The sequence below is a fragment of the Heteronotia binoei genome, chromosome 12, assembly GCF_032191835.1.
Source record: "Heteronotia binoei isolate CCM8104 ecotype False Entrance Well chromosome 12, APGP_CSIRO_Hbin_v1, whole genome shotgun sequence".
Lineage (NCBI taxonomy): Eukaryota > Metazoa > Chordata > Lepidosauria > Squamata > Gekkonidae > Heteronotia > Heteronotia binoei.
The window spans coordinates 15,707,948-15,734,944 of NC_083234.1; the positions used below are offsets into that span (position 1 = coordinate 15,707,948).

Here is a 26,997-nt window from a genome sequence, read left to right on the forward strand (position 1 = left end):
CTAAGATTCGACAAACTTGCTAATATTTCCCCCACAAAAAAATGGGAAAATAACCAAAACATATAAAACAGACAGATGGAAATCTTCATCATGCCACTGTGGCCACATAGGAGAGAGTAATTTAAAAAGTATGATGGGAGTCAGGTTTTATTAGGACAATTCTAATTCAAGAAGCATTTTAAGGTAGATGCTGAGCTGATATTAGTTCAGCTTCCGGTGATGTCAGGGGTGTGTGGCATATGCAAATGAGTTGTGCTAGTGAGCTCCAGCACCTCTTTTTTTTACAAAATGACCCCTTCCCATAGGGTATAGTGGGGCCCCCAAAAATTCAGCAATCCTGAATATTTACAGAATCCAGATACCACACCAGTACTGGGATTCGGGAATACTGGAAATTTCTGATATTCTTCAGGTTCAATATGCCCAAACCCCAAAAATACCAAAGGGGTTTTTTTTGCATGCCTCTCACTTTGACGTGGATAGCCCAGGCTAGCCTGATGTTGTCAAATCTCAGAAGCCAAGCAATGTCAGCCCTGGTCAGTATTTGGATGAGAAGCCACGAAGGAAGTCCCGGGTTGCTATGCCGAGGCAGGCAACAGCAAGCCACCCCTGAACATCTCTTGCCTCGAAAGCCCTATAAGGTCATCGTAAATCGCTTTCTGCCACCGCCATCCACTATTTTGATGGAATTAGCACAGTCCGAGTGATAGGTGAATCCAGGGGTGGAATTCTAGCAGGAGCTCCTTTGCGTATCAGGCCACACACCCCTGATGTAGCCAATCCTCCAAGAGCTTACAAAAAAGCGCAAAGTGGTGCAGAGTGGGAAAGCTGCAGTATTGCAGTTCGAAGCTCTGCTCATGACCTGAGTTCGATCCCGGCGGAAGCTGGGTTTCAGGTAGCCGACTCGAGGTTGACTCAGCCTTCCATCCTTCCCAGGTCTGTAAAATGAGTACCCAGCTTGCTGAGGGAAAAGTGTAGATGACTGGGGAAGGCAATGGCAAACCACCCCGTAAAAAGTCTGCCGTGAAAACGTTGTGAAAGCAACGTCACCCCAGAGTTGGAAACGACTGGTGCTTGCACAGGGGACTACCTTTATCTTTTTAAGCTCTTGGAGGAATGGCAACATCAGGGGTGTGTGGCCTAATATGCAAAGGAGCTCCTGCTAGAATTCCACCCCTGGGTGAATCTATATGAAAGGTTTATGAAACAGGATTCCTGCCACGATCATAATTTCAGTGGGTCCCTCTGAGCAGGGCAGGCTACCAGACTAACTGGCCCAAAGGAAAGGGTTATAATTTCTGCATAAGAACCGTCACTCGGTTTCTGGTCCTACCTCAGAGCTTAGTTTGTTCCTGGCACCAAAGGTTCCTACAGGACAGGGCTGGGGGACAGCAGTGCCCCTTGGACAATAGTGACCGGTAGGACAAGGACCTGCATGACCTGTGAACAAGAGAGAGTAGGGGGGGGGGGAGTTTAGCTCGCAAGAAGGGCAAAAAATAACATTTTTATAAAAGTCCTTGAATTATAATCTGCTGTTTTATGCATCATCAAAAGTGAGCGGGCCTCCTTCCATTCACGGTGTGGAGAAAAACTATTGAGGGCCATCCAAGAATAAGGAAGATGCTGCACTTCCATGACTTAATGAGGCCTAACACCTTGAAAGAAGACTTTGCTCTTCATTCACAAGCACAGCGCAAAGCTATGGAGTCAGGGGAAGACGTTACAGCTTCATCTGGCTTTCTAGAACATCCAGAATATTTTAAAAATGCATATACAGTGAAACTTTCAAATATGGACATATGAAGCCGCCTTATACTGAATCAGACCCTCGGTCCATCAAAGTCAGTATTGTCTACTCAGACTGGCAGCGGCTCTCCAGGGTCTCAGAAAGCTGAGGTTTTTTATTCCTATTTGCCTTTTTTTAGTTGGAGATGCCAGGGACTGAAACTGGGACCTTCTGTTTAACAAGCAGATGCTCTACCACTGAGCCACCGTCCCTCCCCATGTGAAACGCCACCTCTGCAGTGGTACAATCCACAATCAGTTTTCTACACTCCACTGCTGTGAACTAGGCTGATAAATTGACAAGAAGAGAGGCACAGCTGGTAGTGTGATTGACACAACTGATAAGGAAAGAGGCCCTTTGGACAACCAAACTAGACAGGTACTGAAAGTGCACATTGCTGCAAGTCAAAGAGCTGATACCATCGTGCTGGGTCTCAGGATCAGGCCTGTCTGCTCCCTGGGAACAGTAATACCCTTCCTGGCATTGCCCCGTCACATCCGATGCATTTGGGTACAGGCAGAACTTCCCTCCGTCGCAAGTTCTGCAGTCGGTGCGGTGACTGACCCCTTGGTTAGGGCTGTAGGTCCCTGGGGGACAGGGCTGCCAGGTCAAGCCTGTGCCTTCAGGGCAGTAGAAGCCTGGAAGGGAAGGACACGTGTGAATGGGAAGCTCCCAAGATGAACAATGGATGGCCAGGAGAGCAGAATGGATTCCCTAAACACATGGATAACGGAGAGCAGACGAGAGCAGTGTTGGTCTATGAGAGCCAGTTTAGGGTAGTGGTTAAGTGTGCAGACTCTTATCTGGGAGAACCGGGTTTGATCCCCCACGCCTCCATCTGCAGCTGCTGGAATGGCCTTGGGTCAGCCATAGCTCTTGCAAGAGTTGTCCTTGAAAGGGCAGCTTCTGGGAGAGCTCTCTCAGCCCCACTGACCTCTCAGGGTGTCTGTTGTGGGAAAAGAAGATAAAGGAGATTGCAAGCTGCTCTGAGACTCTGATTCAGAGAGAAGGGCTGGGTATAAATCTACAGTCTTCTTCTTCTTGGGACAATCTGAGAGTATGTTCTTATATTGCCACAGGAGGTGGCCTGATCCAACATGGCTTCTCTTATGTTCTTATGTTATGTCCTAAAGGCACTCTCAAGCCAAACCTATTATTTGTGTGGATTTCTTCAGACAAAAACCTGTTTCATGATATCTGTGAGATCCGTCCAAAGAACCTTGAGACAACCCAAAGGATCTGAGATGTTATAATTCTGCCCATAAATATTAATTTCTTCCTCACAGGGTGTCTGTTGCAGACAGGGCTTTTTTTATGTAGCAGGGACTCCTTTGCGTATTAGGCCACACACCCTTGATGTAGCCAATCTTCCTGGAGCTGACAGGGCTCAGTACAGGGCCTACTGTAAGCTCCAGGAGGATTGGCTGCATCAAGGGTGTGTGGCCTAATATGCAAATGAGTTCCTGCTACAAAGAAAGCCCTGGTTGTGAGGAGGGGAAGGGAAAGGAGATTGTAAACTACTATGAGACTCTGAGTGAAGGGTGGGGCATATATCCAATCTCCTCCTTCTCCCTTTTTTTAAAACAACCCCTTACCTGGATGGTCCAGGCTAACCCTATGTCAGAAGCTAAGTGCTTGGCCTTGGTTAGTAGTTGGATGGAAAGCCACCAAGGAAGTTCAGGGTTGCTGCTCAGAGACAGGCAATGCCAAAACCACTTCTGAATGTCTCTTGCCTTGAAAACGCTGCAAGGCCACCATAGGTCAGTTCTGACTTGACAGCACTTTCTACCACCAGTGTTAAAAGGTGTCCTGTTCCACTTAGACTCAATCTCTGTGTGACATCAATGCATTTAGGATTTTATATTAGCCAAGAGGAGATATGAAAGAGGTGCTCTGGTCAATACGGGGCGGGTGGGGGGGGGCACTGGAAAAATCATGGATGGGATTCCACAGAGTTCCTTCACCATCGTGTGGTTGCCACGCTTAAAGGCTGTACCCAAGAGCAGCATTTTGGAGAGGCATTTTGGGCTGCAGCAGGAAGGGGAAAGCGAGGCACAGAAGTTGCGCTTCATTGGCAGAAGTCCTTCCTTCTCCAGAAGAATACTCTGTGGAATCCACCTAGGGTTCCCAGCCTTCAGGGGAGGCTTTGAGATTTCCCAGAATCTCAACTGTTCTCCAGACTCCAGAAATCAGTTCCCTGGGAGAAAAACAGCTGCTTTGGTGGGTGGGTTATAGGGCATTATAGCTTGCTGAGGTCCCTCTCCTCCCCAAACCCCGCCCTCTCCAAGCTGCACCCCCAGGTACTTTGCAAGCTAGGGTTGTCAACCCTAGATCCACCCCCTCCATGTTTTGAAGGACAAGGTAATATGTTTGAGACACAGGCTGGAGTCATTTTGTACTAGAACATTCACATACATATCTAAATATTGATATAACCATGAGAACGAGAAGTTTGTGTGCTTATCCTCTCAAAAAAAAACAAACAAAAAAACCCCAAACCCACTGATTTTGCAAGGAATTCTTGAAGAACAAAAAGCCTGGCATTGTGGCAGCTAGAGGACTCACCTTTGGGGCAAAGCTGTGGCATATGACCAGGGATGCAATACTTTCCCTCTGGGCATTGGTGGCACCTTTCCTGTCCAGGTGTGTCAGCCAGGTAGGAGCCAGGTGGGCAGGGCATGGGACTCTCACTGCCTGAGGGACAGAAGTGCCCCATGGGGCAGGGAGCTCCTGTGATCCCATCTGTGGGTGTTGGTGTTATAGACCCAGAGAGGCAGTAAAACCTGGCAGGATGAGAAGAGAAATAAGGTAGAATGGATTGCAAGCACCGAAAGAGAGACAATGTTCTGAAACCTGGATCTCCACAGAAAGTTCACCCATCCATGAGTTGATTAGAGTCCAACGACACCTTTGAGACCAACCAGACTTCCAGGGTAAAAGCTGTAGTGTTACAAACATTGATCCAAATTAGAGAATCTTGCCAGATGTGGAAATCTTTGTAGGCTGATGCCGCATGTACATGTTTAGAATGGTGATTCCCTCCAATTCTGATCAATGTTTTATAATACTACATTGAAGCAACAATTGGTTGCCACAGTAGAAGTTCTCACAATTGGTATTAATTCAAATGTCTGACTTCGTATTACAAGACTTGAAGAAGGGAAAAGAAACGGGAAGCTTGGATCAACCCCTCATCGTTGCATAGGAAGTCTGTTTGAAATTTAAAAAAAAAAACTTTTTTGGGGGGGAACTAATATGCCCTATTGCAGGGGTGGCCAACGGTAGCTCTCCAGATGTTTTTTGCCTACAACTCCCATCAGCCCCAGCCATTGGCCATGCTGGCTGGGGCTGATGGGAGTTGTAGGCAAAAAAAAACATCTGGAGAGCTACCGTTGGTCACCCCTGCCTTATTGCATAGAAATTCTTTTTGAAAGTTCTGAGCTATTATAAGTTTCAAAAACTATTTGACATCTTTATTGCTAATTTTGAGAATGCTTGTTCATATATGTAAAAGGATTAACTGTTGTGACTTAGAGCAAAAGTACTTTATTTAGTTCCCTTGTGAAAAGTGATATATATGTTATTACTGTTATATATATATATTATATATAACAAAATGCTATATATATTATATATAAAGAAAAGTGTTTTATATATTATATATATATATATATATATATATATATATATATATATATATATTACTCAAAACAGAGAGAATCTAATCTTGGCTGTATAGATGGTGACTTAGTATTTTGGGTCACTTGGGAACTATTATGCTTCATTGCCAGGGCTTTTTTGTAGCAGGAACTCTTTTGCATATTAGGCCACACACCCCTGATGTAGCCAATCCTTACAGGGCTCTTATTGCAGGGCCTACTGTAAGCTCCAGGAGGATTGGCTACATCAGGGGTGTGTGGCCTAATATGCAAAAGAGTACCTGCTACAAAAAAGCTCTGCTCATGGCATAGAAAGTCTGTTTGAACATTCTGAGCTATTATAAGTTTCAAAAACTATTTGACATCTGTATTGTTAATTTGGGAATGCTTGTTCATATATGTAAAGGCTTTACTGTTGTGATTTAGAACAAAAATACTTTAGTCAGTTCACTTGTGATATATGTTGTGTATTAATATCTATTAGTCAAAATAAAAGAGAAACTCATCTTTGCTGTATAGATGGTGGTGCTTTAGTATTTTGGGTTACTCTCCACACCATGGCCCTACCTTGGAGCTTGGAAACCCTAACCCTCTGTGCAGGGGTCATTTTGTAGAAAAATAGGTAGTGGAGCTCATCCAGGGATTGTTATGCAGCTGCACCTACTGTTCAGTGGAGAAGGTAAGTAGGTGGGGAGGAAGAGGGGGAACCCTCAGAAAGGTTCAAGAGCTGTGCTCCTGTGAGCTCCTGCTGAATTCAAGGCCTGCCTCTGTGACTGAAACATAAAATGGTAGTGCGTGTGTGTGTGTTTGAAATAGCCATGGCGCAACCCCAGAGAGTGTTTCTGCATCTCCTGAGAAGATACCAAATGGAGGGCATTCCAATGAGGACAATTTATGGTTTTATCTTGGCATCCTCAAGTGATGACACACAAGGCTGGCTCACATGTTGCAAAATCCTTGTGTTCCTCACATTTCAGGTCAACACGTGTGGCCCGGGAGTTCCATGTTTGGAACTTAAGAAGATATTGGATTTATATCCCGCCCTCCACTCTGAAGAGTCTCAGAGCGGCTCACAATCTCCTTTCCCTTCCTCCCCCACAACAGACACCCTGTGAGGTGGGTGGGGCTGGAGAGGGCTCTCACAGCAGCTGCCCTTTCAAGGACAACCTCTGCCAGAGCTATGGCTGACCCAAGGCCATTCCAGCAGGTGCAAGTGGAGGAGTGGGGAATCAAACCCGGTTCTCCCAGATAAGAGTCCGCACACTTAACCACTACACCAAACTGGCTTCTGAGGTGCACAAGGATTTGGTTCTGAGAGCGACCACGGTATCAAAGGAGAGATGGCTGAAGCTTCCTCGTCATCTTCTAAATGCACTTGGCAGGTGGGCAACACGGTGGGCAACACAGTGCCCATGGGCATCACATTGGGGGACCCCTGATCTAAGTGAATGAATGAACTTGCAGAGAGACATATCCAGGGGTTATGCGCTAAATTCAGATCTCATACTTGGAACAAACACCTTCTCAAGACTGAACAGGGATATTGGTTTTTATCTCATTACGTATGCTAAACACATTCTCAACAAGTACAGTATTCCAATGTATTTCTCTTTTAGAACAATGTATCAAAGTAATGTTTTTTGTATTGACATACTCAAATAAGAGATATTGGCTGTTTATCTCATTACATATACCAAACCCATCTTCCACTATATTTTAATGTATTCTTTTTTTTTTCTAATGGCAAACTAGAAGGATGTTTATAATGCGTGTTACATGTTAAAAAGTAAATTAGGTAGACAGGAACACCCCTGGGGAAGACACGTCCTCCGTTTAACCCGGAGAGCCGGTTTGGTGTGGAGAGCCGGTTTGGTGTAGTGGTTAAGTGTGCGGACTCTTATCTGGGAGAACCAGGCTTGATTCCCCACTCCTCCACTTGCACCTGCTAGCATGGCCTTGGGTCAGCCATAGCTCTGGCAGAGGTTGTCCTTGAAAGGGCAGCTGCTGTGAGAGCCCTCTCCAGCCCCACCCACCTCACAGGGTGACTGTTGTGGGGGAGGAAGGTAAAGGAGATTGTGAGCCGCTCTGAGACTCTTCGGAGTGGAGGGCGGGATATAAATCCAATATCTTCTTCACTTGCAAGCAAAAGAGCAATTAACAGACAGCGTTGACTGCCTCGTTCTCCCATTCTGACATGTTACTGTTCTATTGGTTTCCCATGCAAATGCTACCCACACCAAATGTTCGTTCAATTTGTTCGTTTCGCTATTTTGCCACTGGATTCTAACTTTGTACCACTTTGCATTCTTAGCCACTGCCCATCAGACTCAGCAACTAAAAAAAGACCAGTTCTGCCTGCTGATTTATTTTGGAGACCTCAAAGCTGCCACTGCATTGTTGGAAAGCACATATTGCACATACCCAGCTGTGCAACGTCCCGATGGAGCCATGAGGCCGCTGCCGTTGCAGAAATGTCCTCCGGGGCAGGGTTGGCAACTCTGGAGGTTTTTATTCTCCAGGTCACCAGACCAGGTTCCGTGTGGACACGCCAATGGACTGAGGGTTCCTGGAGGGAATGGGAGAGATGGATGTCTGACTTAGACATTGAGGTTGGGAGGAGGGGGAGATTACAGAGGACTAAGGGACAATGCCCTGACCTGGATGGTCCAGGCTAGCCTAATCTCATAAGATCTCAGAAGCTAAGCAATCCTGATCCTGGTTAGTACACCAAGGAAGCCCAGAGTAGCTCCACAGGGGTGGGCAATGGCAGACTACCTCTGTTTCTCTCTTGCCTTGAACACCCAACAGGGTGGCAACTGGACGCACTTTCTACCACCAAGGGGCATTGGTGGGGACCAAATGGGAATAGACGTTTCCGTACCTGATGGACAGTAATGTCCAGGTGGGCAGGGAGCTCCTGAGACACCATCCATCGGATTGGGAATCCGTGCACCTCCCTTGCACCAAAATCCCTCCGAGCAATCTCCTAAATGGAAGCTGGCATTAGACAGTTGGCAAAATCAAGGCAGGATCACTGCTAGCTATCATTTACCAGGATCTTTGTTTACCTATGGAGGGGAAGGTGTACAAACCGGCAGGGGTCATTTCATAGAAAAAGAGGCGTGGGGGCTCATTAGCACGACTCATTTTGCATGGCTTATTTGCATATGCAAATAAGTAGCATGAGGAAGATTTCCAGCTGTTTGCTTGATATGTTTGGGTTACTTTCTCATTTTTTTTGTGGGGAAAAAATAAAGAAAGTCTGTCAGATCTTAAGAGTTCAGCAAAATTCTCACCGGGGGGGGGGGTGTTGAACCATGGAGCCCAGAAGCAAGTATTGCTGGGGGGGGGGGGAGAGCACAATAAAATTTAGAGGTTCTGGAGCTCCGTTCCTGTGAACTTCTGCCCCAAATGAGGCCTACAAACTTGTATTAAAATCAGAACCTTTGGGGCAGCTGCCCATGTTACAGGTCTGTAGCTACAGGGGGTCTGTGGAGGCCCTGCCCCCTGACTTCCTGTTGGGTGCCCCGCCTCAGGTGCCCCTGACCTTCCCCCTCCCCCACCATGGGTGTAAAAGCTGAGAGACTGGGAGCTCCCCTCCTTCTCCCCATGATTTAAATTGCATGGGAGAGGTACCTAGGAGCAGCCGTTGCTCTCAACAGGCCTTTAAATGGTGTGGCGGGGCAGTGGCTGCCACTGGGTACCTCTCCCATGTAATTTAAATCACTGGGAAGGGAGGGGATAGCCCCCAGCTTTCACCTCTGCTAGCCCCCAGGTGGTTGCAGTGGTGGGGAGGGGGCAGAAGGGGAGGTCACCGAGTCGGGTGCCCTGGGTCAGCCATGGTGGCCAGGGGAGGGGAGCTGTTAAGTGCCCCCTGACTTTTTAATATGCCCCCCCCCAACTTTTAAAATCCTGGCTACGGGCCTGCCATGTTATGCAGAAAAGCTTTACAGTCTGCTGACAGATCAGCTCCACAGCTGATGAGCAGGTATGCTCAGGGAGGGACGGTGGCTCAGTGGTAGAGCATCTGCTTGGGAAGCAGAAGGTCCCAGGTTCAATCCCTGGCATCTCCAACTAAAAAGGGTCCAGGCAAATAGGTGTGAAAAACCTCAGCTTGAGACCCTGGAGAGCAGGGGAGGGACAGTGGCTCAGTGGTAGAGCATCTGCTTGGGAAGCAGAAGGTCCCAGGTTCAATCCCCGGCATTTCCAACTAAAAAGGGTCCAGGCAAATAGGCGTGAAAAACCTCAGCTTGAGACCCTGGAGAGCCATGAATGGGGCTGTGGCTCAGTGGTAGAGCATCTGCTTGGGAAGCAGAAGGTCCCACGTTCAATCCCCGGCATCTCCAACTAAAAAGGGTCCAGGCAAATAGGTGTGAAAAACCTCAGCTGGAGACCATGGAGAGCCGCTGCCAGTCTGAGTAGACAATACTGACTTTGATGGACCAAGGGTCTGATTCAGTAGAAGGCAGCTTCATATGTATTCTACTCCAGGAGAAAAACTCACCTGTTGGAGCTGCCAGCCCAGGGGATGAACAGAATTTTCCTGGTGGGCAACTCTGACATTCCTGGATACTCTTGAGTTTCTGTCGGGGTCCAAATGTCCCAGGGGGGCAGCTGTACTGGGTGGACCGCTGTGTACCTGGTGGGCAATAATAGCCCTGGAGACAGGGGTAGAGAGTGAAGTCGCTGATAGGTCCCTGGTTGTTGTCACAATAATAGCCTGTAACAGAAAATAAAAAAGCAGATTTAGTGCACTGTGGTTCTTCTGCCACGACACAAGGGACACTCAGGACACATAAGGCTTTAGAACATTTTAATTCTGATAGTTTTCCTGAATAACTCTGGAAAGAAGGGGGTGGGTGGGCTGTGGCTGAGTGGAAGAGCTTCTGCTTGACATGCAGAAGGTCGCAGGTTCAATCCCTGGCATCTCCAGTTAAAGAGGACTAGGTAGCAGGTAATGTGAAAAACCTCTGCCTGAGACCCTGGAGACAGGAAAATATACTCCTCAACCAAACAAGCTGTGGCGACGTGGCTCAGATTGAGTGGGTTGAAGTTGAATCCAGCGAAGACAGAGGTCCTTTGTGTGGGTCGCGGTGCTCTGGGAGGGGAAATAGCTCTCCCAACTTTCGACGGCGCACCATTGGAACCAGCGCGCCAGGTAAAAAGTCTGGGTGTTTTACTGGAGCCTTCATTATCAATGGAGGCCCAGATAGCAGCCACTGCCAAGTCAGCATTCTTCCATCTGAAGCGGGCAAGGCAGTTGGCCCCCTTCCTGGAACGCCGCGGCCTCGCAACAGTGATCCATGCAACGGTCACCTCAAGATTGGACTACTGTAATGCCCTCTACTTGGGGGTACCTCTGTGCCGGACCCGGAAGTTACAGCTGGTGCAGAACGCGTCGGCCAGGCTACTATTGGGGCTCTCGAAATGGGAGCACATACGGCCGGGGCTGCGCAGACTGCACTGGCTACCAATTATCTACCGAGTCCAGTACAAAGTGTTGGTTATCACCTTTAAAGCCCTATATGGCCGAGGACCAGACTACCTAAGGGACCGTCTCTCCCCATATGAACCCCAGAGGGCACTGAGGTCAGTGGGTAAAAACAAAATGACCATCCCTGGGCCGAGAGAAGTCAAACTCCAAAACACCAGAGTACGGGCCTTTTCAGTTGCGGCACCTGCACTGTGGAACCAGCTTCCGGAGGAAGTGCGGGCCCTGCGGAACCTCGACCAGTTCCGCAGGGCCTGCAAGACCGCCCTTTTTAGACAAGCCTATAATGACACTGACTGCTGAGTTGCCTGGTACAAAGAACCGCCATCTATAAGATTATCTAAACTGGCAGAACCAGCGCCATAACAGTTTTATTGCTGCCAGATATATTTATATATATATAGTGTAACGTAAATTATGTATTTTAACTTAACTGACTGGTTTTTATACGTTTAATTTTAATTGTTAAATTCAAAGTTTTATTATTTATGTTAACGTGCAAGTTGTTGTTAGCCGCCCTGAGCCGCCTAGGCAGGGAGGGCGGGATAGAAATAAAAGTTGTTATTATTATTATTATTATTATTATTATTATTATTATTATTATTATTATTATTATTATTATTATTATATCCCTAGTAAGATTTATACATTTTGTTCATGCCAAACTATTTGAAACGCTCTATTCCAGGGGTAGCCAACGGTAGCTCTCCAGATGTTTTTTGCCTACAACTCACATCAACCCCAGCCATTGGCCATGCTGGCTGGGGCTGATGGGAGTTGTAGGCAAAAAACATCTGGAGAGCTACCATTGGCCACCCCTGCTCTGTTCATATATTTCCACATATATGTCCAACAGTAACAAAGTACTCAAATCATGTCTCCTTCCAACAGTAGCAAAGTACTAGTAGGCAGATTTTCAAACCGTAGGTCAGGTTGACCACTCTTGGCTTTACTGTTCCGTATAAAATTATTGGTGAGGAAGAAATCCCAGCCCTTGAAGAAGACCTCACCTCCGGTGGAAACAATCCCTCCGGAGCAAGGGGCCCCAGCATTTCTAAGAGTATCATTGTCTTCCGGAGTTTTTTTTTTTTGTCTTGTTAAACCATTTCCTGAGCACTTTGTCTGAAGGACTTTTGTTTCTAGAGTGGATTTGTCCAAGGAGATGTGGCTTGAGAAACTGAATAAAACTTTGTTGGTCATAAAAGTGCTACTTTGTTGGTCTTAAAGGTGATGTAGCCAATGAGAGCCAGTTTGGTGCTGAGAGCCAATTTGGTGTGGTGGTTAAGTGTGGGGACTCTTATCTGGGAGAACCGGGTTGGATTCCCCACTCCTCCAATTGCACCTGCTGGCATGGCCTTGGGTCAACCATAGCTCTGGCAGAAGTTGTCCTTGAAAGGGCAGCTGCTGTGAGAGTCCTCTCCAGCCCCACCCACCTCACAGGGTGTCTGTTGTGGGGGAGGAAGGTAAAGGAGATTGTGAGCCGCTCTGAGACTCTTCCGAGTGGAGGGCGGGATATAAATCCAATATCTTCATCTACCTCACAGGGTGTCTGTTGTGGGGGAGGAAGGTAAAGGAGATTGTGAGCCGCTCTGAGACTCTTTGGAGTGGAGGGCGGGATATAAATCCAATATCTTCATCTACCTCACAGGGTGTCTGTTGTGGGGGAGGAAGGGAAAGGAGATTGTGAGCCGTTCTGAGACTCTTCGGAGTGGAGGGCGGGATATAAATCCAATATCTTCATCTGCCTCACAGGGTGTCTGTTGTGGGGGAGGAAGGGAAAGGAGATTGTGAGCCGCTCTGAGACTCTTCCGAGTGGAGGGCGGGATATAAATCCAATATCTTCATCTACCTCACAGGGTGTCTGTTGTGGGGGAGGAAGGTGAAGGAGATTGTGAGCCGCTCTGAGACTCTTCGGAGTGGAGGGCGGGATATAAATCCAATATCTTCATCTACCTCACAGGGTGTCTGTTGTGGGGGAGGAAGGTGAAGGAGATTGTGAGCCGCTCTGAGACTCTTTGGAGTGGAGGGCGGGATATAAATCCAATATCTTCTTCTTCTTCATCTTCTACTGGAATCCTACTTTGTTCTATTGCTTCGGATCAACACGGCTGCCCACCTGGATCTATTTACCACTACTTTGTTACTATTGGAGACAGCACTTTCAGTACTTTGTGTTGTTTTTTTTTTTACTGTTGGAGATATATATGGAGCAATGATCCCTCTAAGGGGCTTGCGAGCAAAAGGGGCTTGCAGAGGCTTGCGAGCAAAAATTCTACTTTGTGAGTTAACTGGTATTAAAGTTGTGAGTTACTGGTGTTACAGTTGTGAGCTGCTGCATAAATTAGTTTGCGCTGGGGCCCATTTTTCTTGAGCTAAGACAAGAATGTGTGAGCTGGAGGGTAAAAAATTGTGAACCAGCTCACGCTAACTGCTTAGAGGAAACACTGGTGTGGAGATATATGAATAGAGCATTTCAAATAGTTTTGTATTAACTTCTGCATATAATATATAATATACGTGAAGGTATATGAATATAGCATTTCAAATATATATATAAATAAATATATATATATATATATACACACACACACACACACACACAGAGACACACACTCAGAGGCTAGATGGCCATCTGACAGCAATGCAGATACTGTGCATTTAAGGGGGAGGTATTTGTGAATAACCTGCATTGTGCAGGGGGCTGGACTAGATGACCCTGGAGGTACCTTCCAGCTCTATGATTCTATAAATCTTACTAGAGATATAAGACATTTATATGATTGAGGAGTATATTTCCCTGTGTTCTGTATAGCTGTGTATTGTTGTTTTAATACAGGAGCCCAGTTTTGCTATTGAGACCTTGGAGAGCCACCGACAGTCTGAGTGGATAATACTGACTCTGTTGGACCAAAGGTCTGCTTCAGCCTAAGACAGCTTCAAGTGTTCAAACTGAGTTTGTTGACAGTATTAAACATTCTCAAGCCCCAAACCTTCCCCACCTCACCCCCTCACCCCCACCCCGGCCAACAATTCCCAGGATTGCCTGGGAAGAGGAAATTACTTCTCCTTCCAAAGCGTATCTATGCCCTGAAGTTTCAATATCAAGTCTTCCAAGGAAAAGACAAATCCAATTTTTCCAGGTTACGTTCATTTGATGTTGTATGGCAATTAACCGGTCCTGCTTACCTCAAGAATGCAATTGAGTCTGACAGACTGTTTTATAATGTAGCTCTCGTTCTCGATACTTTTCACCTGATGGGCAGCCTAGCATTTATTCATTCAAAGGGATTAGGAACAAAATGATATTTTGTAGATAGGGCTTTTTTTTGTAGTAGGAACTCCTTTGCATATTAGGCCACACACCCCTGATGTAGCCAATCCTCCAAGAGCTTACAAGGCTCTTCTTACAAGGGCCTACTGTAAGCTCCTGGAGGATTGGCTACATCAGGGGTGTGTGGCCTAATATGCAAAAGAGTTCCTGCTACAAAAAAGCCCTGTTTGTAGACATTTGGTAATCCAGCAGTTTAGGATCTAAACTGGGCTTTGTTGAAATCCAGACCCTGAATTTGACTCTGCTGTAGAGTTGCCAGGTCTCCCTGGCCATCAAAGAGGGATGGGGGTGTAGGGTTGCCAATACCAGCTTGGGAAGCTCCTGGAGATTTGGGGATGGAGCCTGGGGGAGGCCAGGGACCTTAGTGGGGTACAAAGCCATTGAGTCCACCCTCCAAAGCATCAATTTTGTCCAGGGGAACTGATCTCTATAATCTGGAGATGAGCAGAAATTCTGGGGGATCTCCAGGACCCACCTGGAGGCTGGCATCCCTATTTCAGTGCCCTCATTCTCGGCTTATGGTTTCCACTTGTTTTTCTAAAAAGCTTTCCCTTCTGAGCTGTTTCCTCCATTTATTCTTGCTTCTCATTGGTCACTGCGGGTTACCTTCCCAGCATTCTCCAGTGGGGGTCTGCAGTCCTGTTCCTTCACAGTAAAACCCGGAGGGGCAGAGTTGGCAATCGGAAGCTCCACCTTGGCCCAGCAAGTTGGAGAAGGTGCCAGGTTGGCAAAGGCTCGGTTTTGAGGATCCAGCAGCTGGGAAAAAAAGCAGAAGGGGCGGGGAACAAAATGTTAGGCAGCTGGTAGGAACCCGTCAAGTCCTTGGCGCATCTCAAACTACTCTCTCTGGGTACCGACTTCGGAAAAAGGAAGAACTGACACAGAATAAATACATTTAGCCATCAGACTTTCATGTAGTTCACATGCCAAGGTGCTTGGAGTCCCAGAAAATGCACTCCTAGTCGAAACTTGTTGGGTCGTGCCTACAGATGCAGCAAAAAGTGAATTAAAACACTTCAGTTGGGGTTCACCATATATGAGTGCTCTTCCACCCACATGTAATATTCCTGCAAATCAAGTCCTCTTGCATGGTTTATTAGATATCTTATCCTGTCATGCAGTTTGATTACATTGCTTTATACCAGGGGTGGCCAAACAGTGGCTCAGGAGCCACACGTGTCTCTTTCACACATATTGTGTGGCTCTCAAAGCCCCTACTGCCCCATTGGCCAGCTTGGAGAAGGCATTTCTCTTTTTTAAATCACAGCGGCTTGAAGAATACATTTAAAATTAAAGTTGCTTTCATTTTACCTCTCCCTATCTATTTTCCTTGGATAAACATATGGATTGGATAAACATCTGGAGCAGAGGTCCATCAGTGACTATTAGCCATAGGGTATAGATGGAACTCTCTGTCTGGGGCAGTGATGCTCTGTATTCCTGGTGCTTGGGGCGGGGGGGAGGGGTGAGCAACAGTGGGAGGGCTTCTAGTGTCCTGGCCCCACTGATGGACCTCCTGAGGGCACCTGGGTTTTTTTGGCCATTGTGTGACACAGAGTGTTGGACTGGATGGGCCATTGGCCTGACCCAACATGGCCTCCCTCCCTCCCTCCCTCCCTCCCTCTCTCCCTTCCTTCCTTCCTTCCTTCCTTCCTTCCTTCCTTCCTTCCTTCCTTCCTTCCTTCCTTCCTTCCTTCCTTCCATCCATCCATCCATCCGACACTTATTCTATATGACTCTTATATTAAGAAAGTTTGGCCACCCCTACCTCATACTGTGTTATCCAGCTTGAGTCTGAGTGAGAAAAAGTGAGCTATAAATAACATGAATAATTAAATAAAAGCAGAGAGATGCTTTCTGCCAGTAGAAAACAACACCTTCAGGGCCCACCTCTCCCTCTCTGCAGGGCTAGGTTCCTAATTATGGGGGGATTTAAAAATATATATATATATTGGGTGAGCATTCATTAAAACATCCACGGCATATTCTGCCCCCTTGTTCAGCAGGAAATCAGTCTGTTGTTCTTGGCCAATGAATTCAAAAATGCTGGGATGACTGACAAGTAATTGGCACTTGGTATTGTGTTTTTTTCCACTTCTGTTTTTAAACCTTTGCGGTTTGACACTGAATAATACCTGTCATCACCCACTGTCACCACCCTTCTACAAAACATCTGGCTTATTAGACATTGAGTGCTAATGAAATCCTGCTATTTAACATGCCTGCTATACTTGCCAGACTCAAGTCACTATTGGTTTTCTCCTGACTCAAGCAAGCTGGGAGAAATATTTCTTTACAGCATGTACAGTAAACCAACTTTTGACCCATACAGCCATCTCTGAGGGGCAACAGTGTGAGGGCTTCTAATGTCCTGACCCCACTGATGGACCTCCTGATAGCGCCTGATTTTTTTGGCCACTTTGTGGCACAGAGTGTTGGACTGGATGGGCCATTGGCCTGATCCAACATGGCTTCTCTTAGGTTCTTATGGGACACAGAGCGTTGGACTGGATGGGCCATTGGCCTAACCCAACATGGCTTCTCTTATGTCCTTCCTTCCTGTTCTCAAGCATCTGACACTTATTCTAAATGGCTATGTTAAGAAAGTTTGGTCACCCCTACCTTATACAATTTATATTAAGAAATAACATCGGCAAGCTGCGAGAAATATTTCTTTACAGCATATACAGTAAACCACCTTTTGACCCATACAGCCATCTCTGGGGGGCAACAGTGCAAGGGCTTCCAGTGTCCTGACCCCACTGATGGACCTTCTGATGGCACCTGATTTTTTTGGCCACTGTGTGACACAGAGTGTTGGACTGGATGGGCCATTGGCCTAACCCAACATGGCTTCTCTTATGTCCTTCCTTCCCTTCCCTTCCCCTCTTCCAGCTCTCAAGCATCTGACACTTATTCTATATGGCTCTTATGTTAAGTAAGTTTGGCCACCCCTACCTTATACAATTTATATTAAAAAATAACATCAGAGTTGGCCCTGCCCTGGATAGCCCAGGTTAGCCTGATCTCATCAGACCTCAGAAGCTAAGCAGGGTTGGCCCTGGTCATTATTTGGATGGGAGACCACCAAAGAGGTCCAGGGTTGTGATGCAGAGACAGGCTATGGAAAACCACCTCTGTTAGTCTCCTGCCTTGAAAACGCCACCAGCAGGGCTGGCCCGAGACTACCTGGCATCCTAGGCAAGGCAAACGTCTGGCACTCCCCCCCCCCTTCCTCACTGATAACCAATTTTCAAAAACAGATGAATTGTGGGACAAATGAAAAGCATCAAACTTGAAATTGCTCCCTCACCTGGATAGCCCAGGTCACTGAGTAACTTGGGAAGGTGCCCAATTCTGTACCCCTAGAAGGCCAGCGCCCTGGACAATTGCCTAGCTTTCCTAGTGGCAGGGCTGGCTCTGGCCACCAGGGGTCGCTATAAGTCAGCTGTGACTTGAGAGTAAAATAAATGAACAAACACATTTTAAAAAAAATTAAATGTGACCTCCATGGTCTACAACAGTTTATCATCCGTAAGGTGAGAAAATAACCCATTTCCATGGAGCAGAGGTGAGTGGTGCTTATGCTGCTGAAAAGAGAGCACGGTGAGCAACCTCATCTATCCCAGCAAAAGCCTTTCCCAGAAACTCACGGCAGTAGGTTCCTTGTGGACAGACATTGCCTGTAACTCCATCAACTGGTTTGGAAGAAGCTGCTCCGCTCATACAATAAAATCCGGCTGCACACTCCCCACTGGGAGCAGAGAGGCCTGAAGAAGAGCAGAAGAAAGGGGTGAACCATGAGGACGGGTGCAACCATTAAACAGGAAGACCGGACGTGCAGGGCTACGGTTTTTAAGATGAAAAGCTAAACCGTTTGCCGATGACTTGGCAGGCCCAGGTTGAATCAGCGGGGTTCTGAATTTAAAAGGGTTTATTTTTTTAAAGGATTCTTTTGATTAGAAGGTGTTGCTGTAATTGGGAATGCAAAAACAGTAGAAGAAAAAGAAGACCGCAGATTTATACCCTACCTTTCTCTCTGAATCAGTCTCAGAATGGCTTACAATCTCCTTTATCTTCTTCCCCCATAATGGACACCCTGTGAGGTGGGAAGGGCTGAGAGAGCTCTCCCAGAAGCTGCTCTTTCTGCGAGAGCTATGGCTAAGCCAAGGCCATTCCAGCAGCTGCAAGTGGAGGAGTGGGGAATCAAACCCGGTTGTCTCAGATAAGAGTCCGCACACTTAACCACTACAGCAAACTGGCTCTCATTTCAGTATTTCAGGTGACCTTTCCATCCAACAATGAATGTTACCTTAACATCTAAGAAACAGATGAAATCTGCCTTTCAGGGGCACTCCAGGTGCTGGGCAGCCCTTGAAGAAACAATCTGTGCCCCTCGGGGGCTCAGGGTTGCAAACCTCCAGGTACTAACCAACCTCCAGGTACTAACCAGGGCTGAACCTGCTTAGCTTCCAATGAGATTGGGCTTAGCCTTAATCATCTAGGTCACGCAAGGACAGAATGCTACTAACATAACATTGGATAGAAGAAGAAGAAGAAGAGGTGGAGGAGGAGGTAGAGGAATAATAATAAGAGGGAGAAGAAGAGGAGGAGGAAGAGGTGGAGGAGGAAGAGGAAGAGGAATAATAATAAGAAGTGGAAGAAGAGGAAGAAGAGGAGGAGGAGGAGGTGGTGGTGGAGGAGGAAGAGGAAGAAGAGGAGGAAGTAGTGGAGGAGGAGGAAGAGGAAGAAGAGGAAGAAGAAGAAGAGGAAGAAGAGGAGGAGGAGGTGGAAGAAGAAGAGTTGGTTTTTATACCCCGCTCTTCACTACCTGAAGGAGTCTCAGAGTGACTTACAATTTCCTTCCTTTCCTCTCCCCACAACAGACACCCTGTGAGGAAGGTGGGGCTGAGAGAGCTCTGAGAGAACTGTGACTGACCCAAAGTCACCCAGCTGGTTTCATGCAGAAGAGTGGGAAATCAAACCCCGTTCTCCAGTTTAGAGTGTGCCGCTCTTAACTACTGTGCCATCCTGGCTCTCTAACAGGATGCCACTAGGAAATAAACAATGCGCCCAAGTCATGCGCCGTGAATGGCCAGGGACTCTTGAGCTAGCTAGAAACCCCTTCAGCAGACCCCCTTTCCCCCTTCACAGTCTGCACTCAGATGCAACCAGCGCATGTTCTTCTATTTTTACCTGGTGCATTGCAGTAAAATCCCGGAGGACACGGAACCGGTTCCGGGCTGCCTTCTGGGCAATAGAACCCCGGGGAGCATTTTGCTCCAGTGGCTGTGGCTGGACAGAGGCAGTTATCGTTGGTATAATTATCCAGATCAAAAGGCTGGGGTGTCCAGGCTGCTGAAATGCAGAACCAGCCTAAGGGAGCAAAACAAGAAAGCAAGAGAAGACAAAGAAAGGGTTAAGTCCCACTGGAATCATAACAGATAGAGCTGAAATCACTTCATGTCTGAGTGACGCACATGGCTATTAGAATGATGGGCCCTGTGCTGCTCTTTTATCATTGCCTAAATAGAACAGACTTTTAAAGGGCTGCGTGCCTTCTAGATTCCTTAAGGGAAAGGTAGTCCCCTGTGCAAGCACTGAGTCATTACCGACCTATGGGGAGATATCACATCACGATATTTTCTTGGCAGACTTTTTTTATGGGGTGGTTTGCCATTGCCTTCCCCAGTCATCTACACTCCCCCCGCCCCCCAGCAAGCTGGGTACTCATTTGACCGACCTCGGAAGGATGGAAGGCTGAGTCAACCTAGAACCGCCTTCCTGAACCAGCTTCCGCTGGGATCAAACTCAGGTTGAGACTGAGAGCAGAGCTTGGACTGCAGTACTGCAGCTTACCACTCTGAGCCACGGAGCTCCTTCTAGATGTCTTACTACCATATAAAGGCTTTTCCACATGTCTCATTTTTGTTGCTTGCGTCATTTCGCCCCTCTCCTCACCCCCCGCCAATGCATTTTGATCCCTCTACTGGTCACTTTGATATTTCACCACTGTGTCTCGGGCTTATTTCTCTGCCCTTTTAAAGTGTTTTGGAATTAGCCGGCAACCCAGCGGTAAAATATGGAAGCAACCACTAGAGGGAGCAAAACACTTGCAGAAAAGCAGGGAGGGAACACCCCGACATAATATAGGGACACGAGAGACAACAATAACACATGCAGAAAAGCCCTAAAAAAAGAGAAAAGAACAACATTGCAAGAACTTAACTGCCAGGTCAAAACAGGGCTTCCTGTAAGAATTAAGCTGAACAAAGCAAGAGCCAAGTGCACCTAAGACCAACAAAGTTTTATTCAGAACGTAAGCTTTCGTGTGCTAAATGCATACTTCTTCAGACGAGGGGATCAGGTACAGTGGGCTGATAGCCATAAATGATAGCCATTTGGTCTGAATAGCCATAAAAGGTAATAGCCATAAAAGGCCTGCCAATTGGGAGGGACGGTGGCTCAGTGGTAGAGCATCTGCTTGGGAAGCAGAAGGTCCCAGGTTCAATCCCTGGCATCTCCAAAAAAGGGTCCAGACAAATAGGTGTGAAAAACCTCAGCTTGAGACCCTGGAGAGCAGGGGAGGGACGGTGGCTCAGTGGTAGAGCATCTGCTTGGGAAGCAGAAGGTCCCAGGTTCAATCCCTGGCATCTCCAAAAAAGGGTCCAGGCAAAGAGGTGTGAAAAACCTCAGCTTGAGACCCTGGAGAGCCGCTGCCAGTCTGAGTAGACAATACTGACTTTGATGGACCAAGGGTCTGATTCAGTATAAGGCAGCTTCATATGTTCATATGTTCAATTGGTGTTTCTACAAGTCTAGGTAATTAATCCACCAACCGCATGTATTTCAGCCCACTGCACCTGATCCCCTCATCTGAAGAAGTGTGTTTTTAGCACACAAAAGCTTACGTTCTGAATAAAACTGTATTGGCCTTAAAGGTGCAACTTGACTCCTGCTTTGTTCAACCGCTTCAGACCCAACACGGCTGCCCGCTTGGATCTATCTGAAAGAATTAAGGTTAATTTTGCAAGAGATCAACTGACAATCAGTTCTCATACGTTCACTCTTTTAGCAAAAGGGAAACAAGCCTTGGCCTTTAAAAAGGCAGCCTGAAGTCTCAGAATGTTTTCACGCTGAAAGTAAACTTTGGTAAACAATCCCTGACCCAAAGTTCCGGAACATCAGATTCCCCGGTCAGGGAGAAGAAACAAAATCGATTTTTCACTGGACTCTGAAATGTCAGCAGACAGAGACAAACCTCCGCTCACCTGCATCGCATTTCCCCGAGACGGTCGTTAAGTTTTCCTTCCCGCAGAAATGGCCCGGCAGACAGGGCAAGCAGCTATCCAGGCTGTGGCTCATGGGGTCGGGGTTGTAATAACCGCGAGGGCAGGGGAACTGCGTGGCATACTTGGTTCCTTAGAGGGCACAACAACAAGGCAGACGCTAGCATTCAAGGCACAGCAGGAGCACAATACCTGCTCTGTCCTTTTGGTCTTTTTTTCTAAACTAGAATTCGGGTTGTGCTGCTTCAGTCTGCAAGCAGAAACCCGACCAAATGCAGCTGAATACAAATCTCCAAGGAGACGGGTTTCTAACCTGGCTGGCTTTTTATGTGCAATGAACTTTTGGGGGGAGGGGGAGTACACGAATTCTACTTTGCCAGCAATACTCCCTCTAAGCCGTGCAGTCTAGTGAGCAAACTTTGTGAGCCGCTGGCATTAAAGTGGTGAGCCATTGGATAAATTAGTTTGCTCTGGGGCCATTTTTCCTGAGCTAAGACAAAAAACTGTGAGCTAGCTCACTCTAACTCAGCTTAAAGGGTACACTGGCCCTCACCATAATCAAAGGAAGCACAATGCAAATACCACTGGACTGGTTCTGTAGGAACAAGAGCTTTGCAGCATATCTCAGGCTGAGTCTTTATTTCTTCCTATCTTCATTGTATTTTATTTACATTATTTATATTCCACCCTATCCCAGAAAGGGCTCAGGGCGGATAACAACATTATAAAAACAGTATAAATAACAATCAAAACACATCATATCAATAAAACAATGCAATCTGATCACAAACAGTTATAGGTGGTGGCTCAGTTGGACATATGTTGTATAGATTAAGAATCTGGCACAGTAAAGAGGTAGTTTAACATTGCAGCAGAGATGGTACCTTTCTTCCTAAAGGAACACAAGGCAGCTTACAAAATGCATACAATAAAAAAACATGAACACCAAAATGTAAAAGCCCAGGTCAGGACTGCTGGTAGGTAGGTAGGAAGGAAAATGTTATGTTTAACACTCCCTCTAAGCGTTTGTTATGAGGGCTGGATCTGACATAAATGAGACCTTGTTGGGCCAGGCCATGTCAGGTTGGGACGGGCCATGTTGGACTGGGCCATGTATGTACCTATTTAAGATTAGGTAACGGAGATATAAATTTTATAAAGAACACAGACAAACACAATTTTTTTTTTAAAAAAAACTTAAATCATGCTTAAAACGTTAGCACTCATTGGTCTTAAAGATGCTTTCTTTTTATTTCCTGGACAAGAAGCTCTGACTCTTTCCTTCTTTCTCCAGGGCACCGGGGGGGGGGGAGCCTCAGCCAATAGAAGGAAGAGAGGCTTGGCTCAGTAGCTCTGCTGTGCAATTGAGAGAGCCTGGCAAAGCAGGCTTTTATGCAGAAGGAAGCCAGAGAGAGGGAGAAGGAAGCAGATGACAGCCAGTTGCTTGAGAGTTTGATAGGGTAGGAGAGCCTGATTCGGCCCCCAAACTGCATGATTGACACCCCTGCTCTAAGCTGTGGAGCCTTGTGAGCAAAAATTCTACTTTGTGAGCGACTGGCCTTAGTTTGTTCTCGGACCATCCCTTCTGAGCTAAGATGAAAACGTGCGAGCCGGAGGTTAAAAAACCTGTGAGCTAGCTCACACTAACTCAGTTGCAGCTGATTTACGGTAACCCCGCAGCGTTTTCAAGGCAAGAGATGTTCAGAGGTGGGTTGCCATTGCCTGCCTCTACGTTGTGACCCTGGTACTCCTTGGTGGTCTCCCATCCAAGTGCTAAACCAGGGCAGACCCTGCTTAGCTTTCTTGATCTGACTAGGGTAAAAATCCAGGCCGGGGTAAAATTTAACCAAATGTGGTTCTAAGCAAAACTGTCGGCAACTGCCTCCTAAAGACTGGATGCGAGGGGGGCCAGGTGCATCTCCCCGGAGAGGCTCTTCCACAACGGTGGATCTGCCACGTGTACCCTGATCTCTGGAGGGCCAATCTCGGTGATCTATAGCTCAATTACCCTGTGCTGCCAGCAGGTGGCAATAATGTATCTGGATTTGTTTGGAATTGCAAATCGTTGGGTTTGTTGCTGTTTGGGAATCTGTTCTGGCTCTTACTATGAAGAAGCAAAAATACGTCTCTGGGGCCAGAGTTTTCACCATTAGCATTTGGTGCTGCCGGTGGCATACCGGATTCGCTACAAGGTGCTTAGGGTTGCCAATCCCTAGGTGAGGGCAGGGGATCCCCTGGTTTAGAGGCCCTCCCCCCCATTTCAGGGTCCTCAGAAAGCGGGAGGAGGGGAGGGAAATGTCTGCTGGGAACTCTATTCCCTATGGAGATTTATTCCCATAGAAAATCATGGAGAATTGATCCGCGGGTATCTGGGGCTCTGGGGGGGCTGTTTTTTAGGATAGAGGCACCAAATTTTCAGTATAGCATCTAGTGCCTCTCCCCAAAATATCCCCCAAGTTTCAAAAAGATTGGACCAGGGGGTCCAATTCTATGAGCCCCAAAAGGAGGTGCCCCTATCCTTCATTATTTCCTATAAAAGGAAGGAATTGAAAAGGTGTGCCGTCCCTTTAAATGTGATGGCCAGAACTCCCTTTGGAGTTCAATTATGCTTGTCACAGCCATGATCTTGGCTTTACCCCTACTGTCTCCTGGCTCCACCCACAAAGTCTCCTGACTCCACCCCCAAAGTCCCCAGATATTTCTTGAATTGGACTTGGCAACCCTAAAGGTGCTGGTTATTACCTTTAAAGCCCTGTATGGCTGAGGACCTGTCTACCTTAGGGACCGCCTCTCCCCACATATTCCCCAGAGGGTACTTCGTTCTTATGAGCCCCGTGGCACAGAGGGGTAAAGCTGCAATACTGCAGTTGGGGCTCTCTGCTCACGACCTGAGTTCGATCCCAGCGAAAGCTGGTTCAGGTAGCTGGCTGCAGGTTGACTCAGCCTTCCATCCTTCCGAGGTCGGTAAAAGGAGTACCCAGCTTGCTGGGGGGGGGGGGAAGTGTAGATGACTGGGGAAGGCAAGGGCAAACCACCCCGTAAAAAGTCTGCCGTGAAAACGTTGCGAACGTCACCCCAGAGTCGAAAACAACTGGCGCTCGCACCTTCACCTTTTTTACTTTGTTCTGGAACACAAAAGCTTCTACTGATCCCTGGGCCGAGGGAGGCAAGATTGAAGACCACCAGAGACAGAGCCTTCTCCATCGCTGCCCCCTACTGGTGGAGCCAGCTGCCGGAGGAGGTCAGAGCCTTGCGGGACCCTGCCCAGTTCCTCAAGGCAACACTTTTCCGGCTATCCTTTAACTAACTTGCCGGCTAGCCTCTAATTAAATTGCCGATATAGTAACACAAAAGGATGCTTAAGCGCATGAAATGCCATCGAAAATTAATTTGACACTGGCACCAAACTGTTTTATTGTTTTATATTGTTTTTAATTCTTGGAATTGTTGAATTGATGTTTTATTGTCATTTATTGTTTTCATTGTTGTGAGCTGCCCTGAGCCTGCTTCGGCGGGAAGAGTGGGATGTAAATCTAATCAATCAATCAATCAATCAATCATCAATCAATAAGGTACTTAGAGGAGGGGGGGGGTCACATCTCAGAGGCAAAGCATCCGCTTGGCATGCAAAAGGGTCCAAATACCATCCCTGGCATCTCCAGTTAAAAGGACCAGGCGGTGACTGATGTGAAAGACCTCAGCTGGAGAACTAGAGAGCTGCCGCCCAACTGAGTGGACAATTCTAACCTTGATGGACAGAGGGTCTGATTCCGTGTCAGGCAGCTTCGTGTGTTCTGTCTGGGACACACAAATATCTGTCTCAGCCACATCCTCTTCCCCACAGCAGTGGCCCCTCTCACCTCTGGGGCAGTAGAAGCCGGGTGGGCAGGGAAACCCACTGTAGTCGGTGGTATTTTCAGGGCAGTAGTATCCGGGTCGACACGGGAAGCAGGCAGCCTGCCTCGTGAGGTTATTGTAGCTTCCTGCGTGGCACGGAAGGGGGTGGCTGGTTCCTTCTGGACAGAAGTGGCTGATGGGGCATAGGCCTCCCTTGTCTGAAGGCCCTGCAAGAAGGAAGAGTTGGCATGTCACAGCGATGCTTCTAGTCCTCAAGAGTTTTGCCAAAACGTTCTCGAAACCTTGAATCAGCAGTAAAATACAAGCCACCTTGCTCAATTCGTTGCCTTGCAAAGCAATATTTTAAAACAAGTTGGAAGCAGATCTATATAGACTAGGGGCAGCCAAACTTGCTTCATGTAAGAGCCACATAGAATAAACATCAGATGTTTGAGAGCCACAAGAGGGAGGGAGGGAGGGAAGGAAGGAAGGAAGGAAAATAGATGGGGGAGAGAGAGGCGGAAAGAAAGCAAGTTTAACTTTAAATGCATTCTCTAAGCCACCGGCTGACTGGGCTTGGAGAAATTATTTAAAGAGACAAATGCTTTCTCCAAACTGACCAACCTGATGGCGAGGGCTTCGAGAGCCACACAATAAGTGTGAAAGAGCCACATGGGGCTCCCGAGCAGCGGTCTGGCCACCCCTGATATAGACTGTGTCTCCCTCTGTGCCTCTGCCACAACAGCGTCACTCCTCCGAGTAAGGCAAAATCTCCATTGCCTTCTCTGTTGTGGCCCCACCTCTGTTGTGGCTCCATTGCCTTCTCTGTTGTGGCCCTCTGTTGTGGCTCCATTGCCTTCTCTGTTGTGGCCCCTCTGTTGTGGCCCCTTCTCTGTTGTGGAACCGCCTGCCTGAGAAGATCAACCCAGCTCTGGGTTGGGAAATACCTGGAGATTGGTGGGGCAGAGCATGGGGAGGCTGGGATTTGGGGAGGGACCTCAACGGGTATGATGCTATAGACTCCACCCTCCTAAGCAGCCATTTTCTCCAGGGGAATGGAATTTGATTGTCTATGGATCAATTGTAATAGCAGGAGATCTCCATACGCCACCTAGAGGTTGGCAGCCATAGTTCCCACCCTTTTGGCTTTCCACAAACTATGAAAAAATTCAGGAGAGCTTTTCTATGTAGGCAACAGAGTTGAACTATGCCAAATGCTTCACAAAGTTCCTTGGATAAATTTATTAGAGACTGTGGTCTGTGTAGTTTGCAGTCGGAGACCATTTTGCAGAACTTTTGCATCATTTCAATCGCCATGCGGAATCTCCTGCTTTGCTTCCGTTCTGTTTTTTAGACTTCTGGTTGGTTCTACAACCCAAACCCTGTTTCATGGCTTATTGATCATCCCTTCTTGTCAATTGCATGGACTCCGGGCACTCTGCCTTGAGGCCCGGCGAGAAAGGCCAACTACAAATCATGCAAATAAATAAATAAACCTCCGTGGCTTTGGAAGACACTGCAGAATGAAAGGCCAAGGCAAAACGCACCCATCCGCTCTTCGCTGTCCCCCCCACCCGCCCCAATTGCAAGATCAATAGGGAAGA

General features: G+C 47.3%; 1 protein-coding gene across 1 annotated transcript; it reads right to left on the reverse strand.

Moving 5' to 3' along the window:
- Positions 1-1,312: 1,312 nt before the first annotated feature.
- LOC132580698 (multiple epidermal growth factor-like domains protein 6) lies at positions 1,313-25,619 on the reverse strand. Its single transcript, XM_060251691.1, has 11 exons — positions 25,417-25,619; positions 21,539-21,688; positions 19,464-19,643; positions 17,921-18,037; positions 14,874-15,023; positions 9,950-10,165; positions 8,327-8,431; positions 7,867-8,011; positions 4,352-4,569; positions 2,206-2,424; positions 1,313-1,440 (listed from the first exon to the last, which is right to left on the reverse strand). The coding sequence occupies exons 2-11, from the start codon at positions 21,630-21,632 to the stop codon at positions 1,313-1,315; spliced, it is 1,572 nt and encodes a 523-aa protein (XP_060107674.1). The 5' UTR covers positions 21,633-21,688; positions 25,417-25,619.
- Between the last annotated feature and the right edge of the window lie 1,378 nt (positions 25,620-26,997).

Excerpts from the sequence above, each read along its gene's own strand:
- LOC132580698 (XM_060251691.1), bottom strand. The coding sequence starts at position 21,632 with ATGAGCCACAGCCTGGATAGCTGCTTGCCCTGTCTGCCGGGCCATTTC. Across the intron at positions 8,432-9,949 it reads TGGGCTGGCAGCTCCAACAG|GAGATTGCTCGGAGGGATTT; the intron begins GTGAGTTTTTCT and ends GCTTCCATTTAG. Across the intron at positions 4,570-7,866 it reads TCGGGACGTTGCACAGCTGG|GTTTTACTGCCTCTCTGGGT; the intron begins GTATGTGCAATA and ends TCATCCTGCCAG.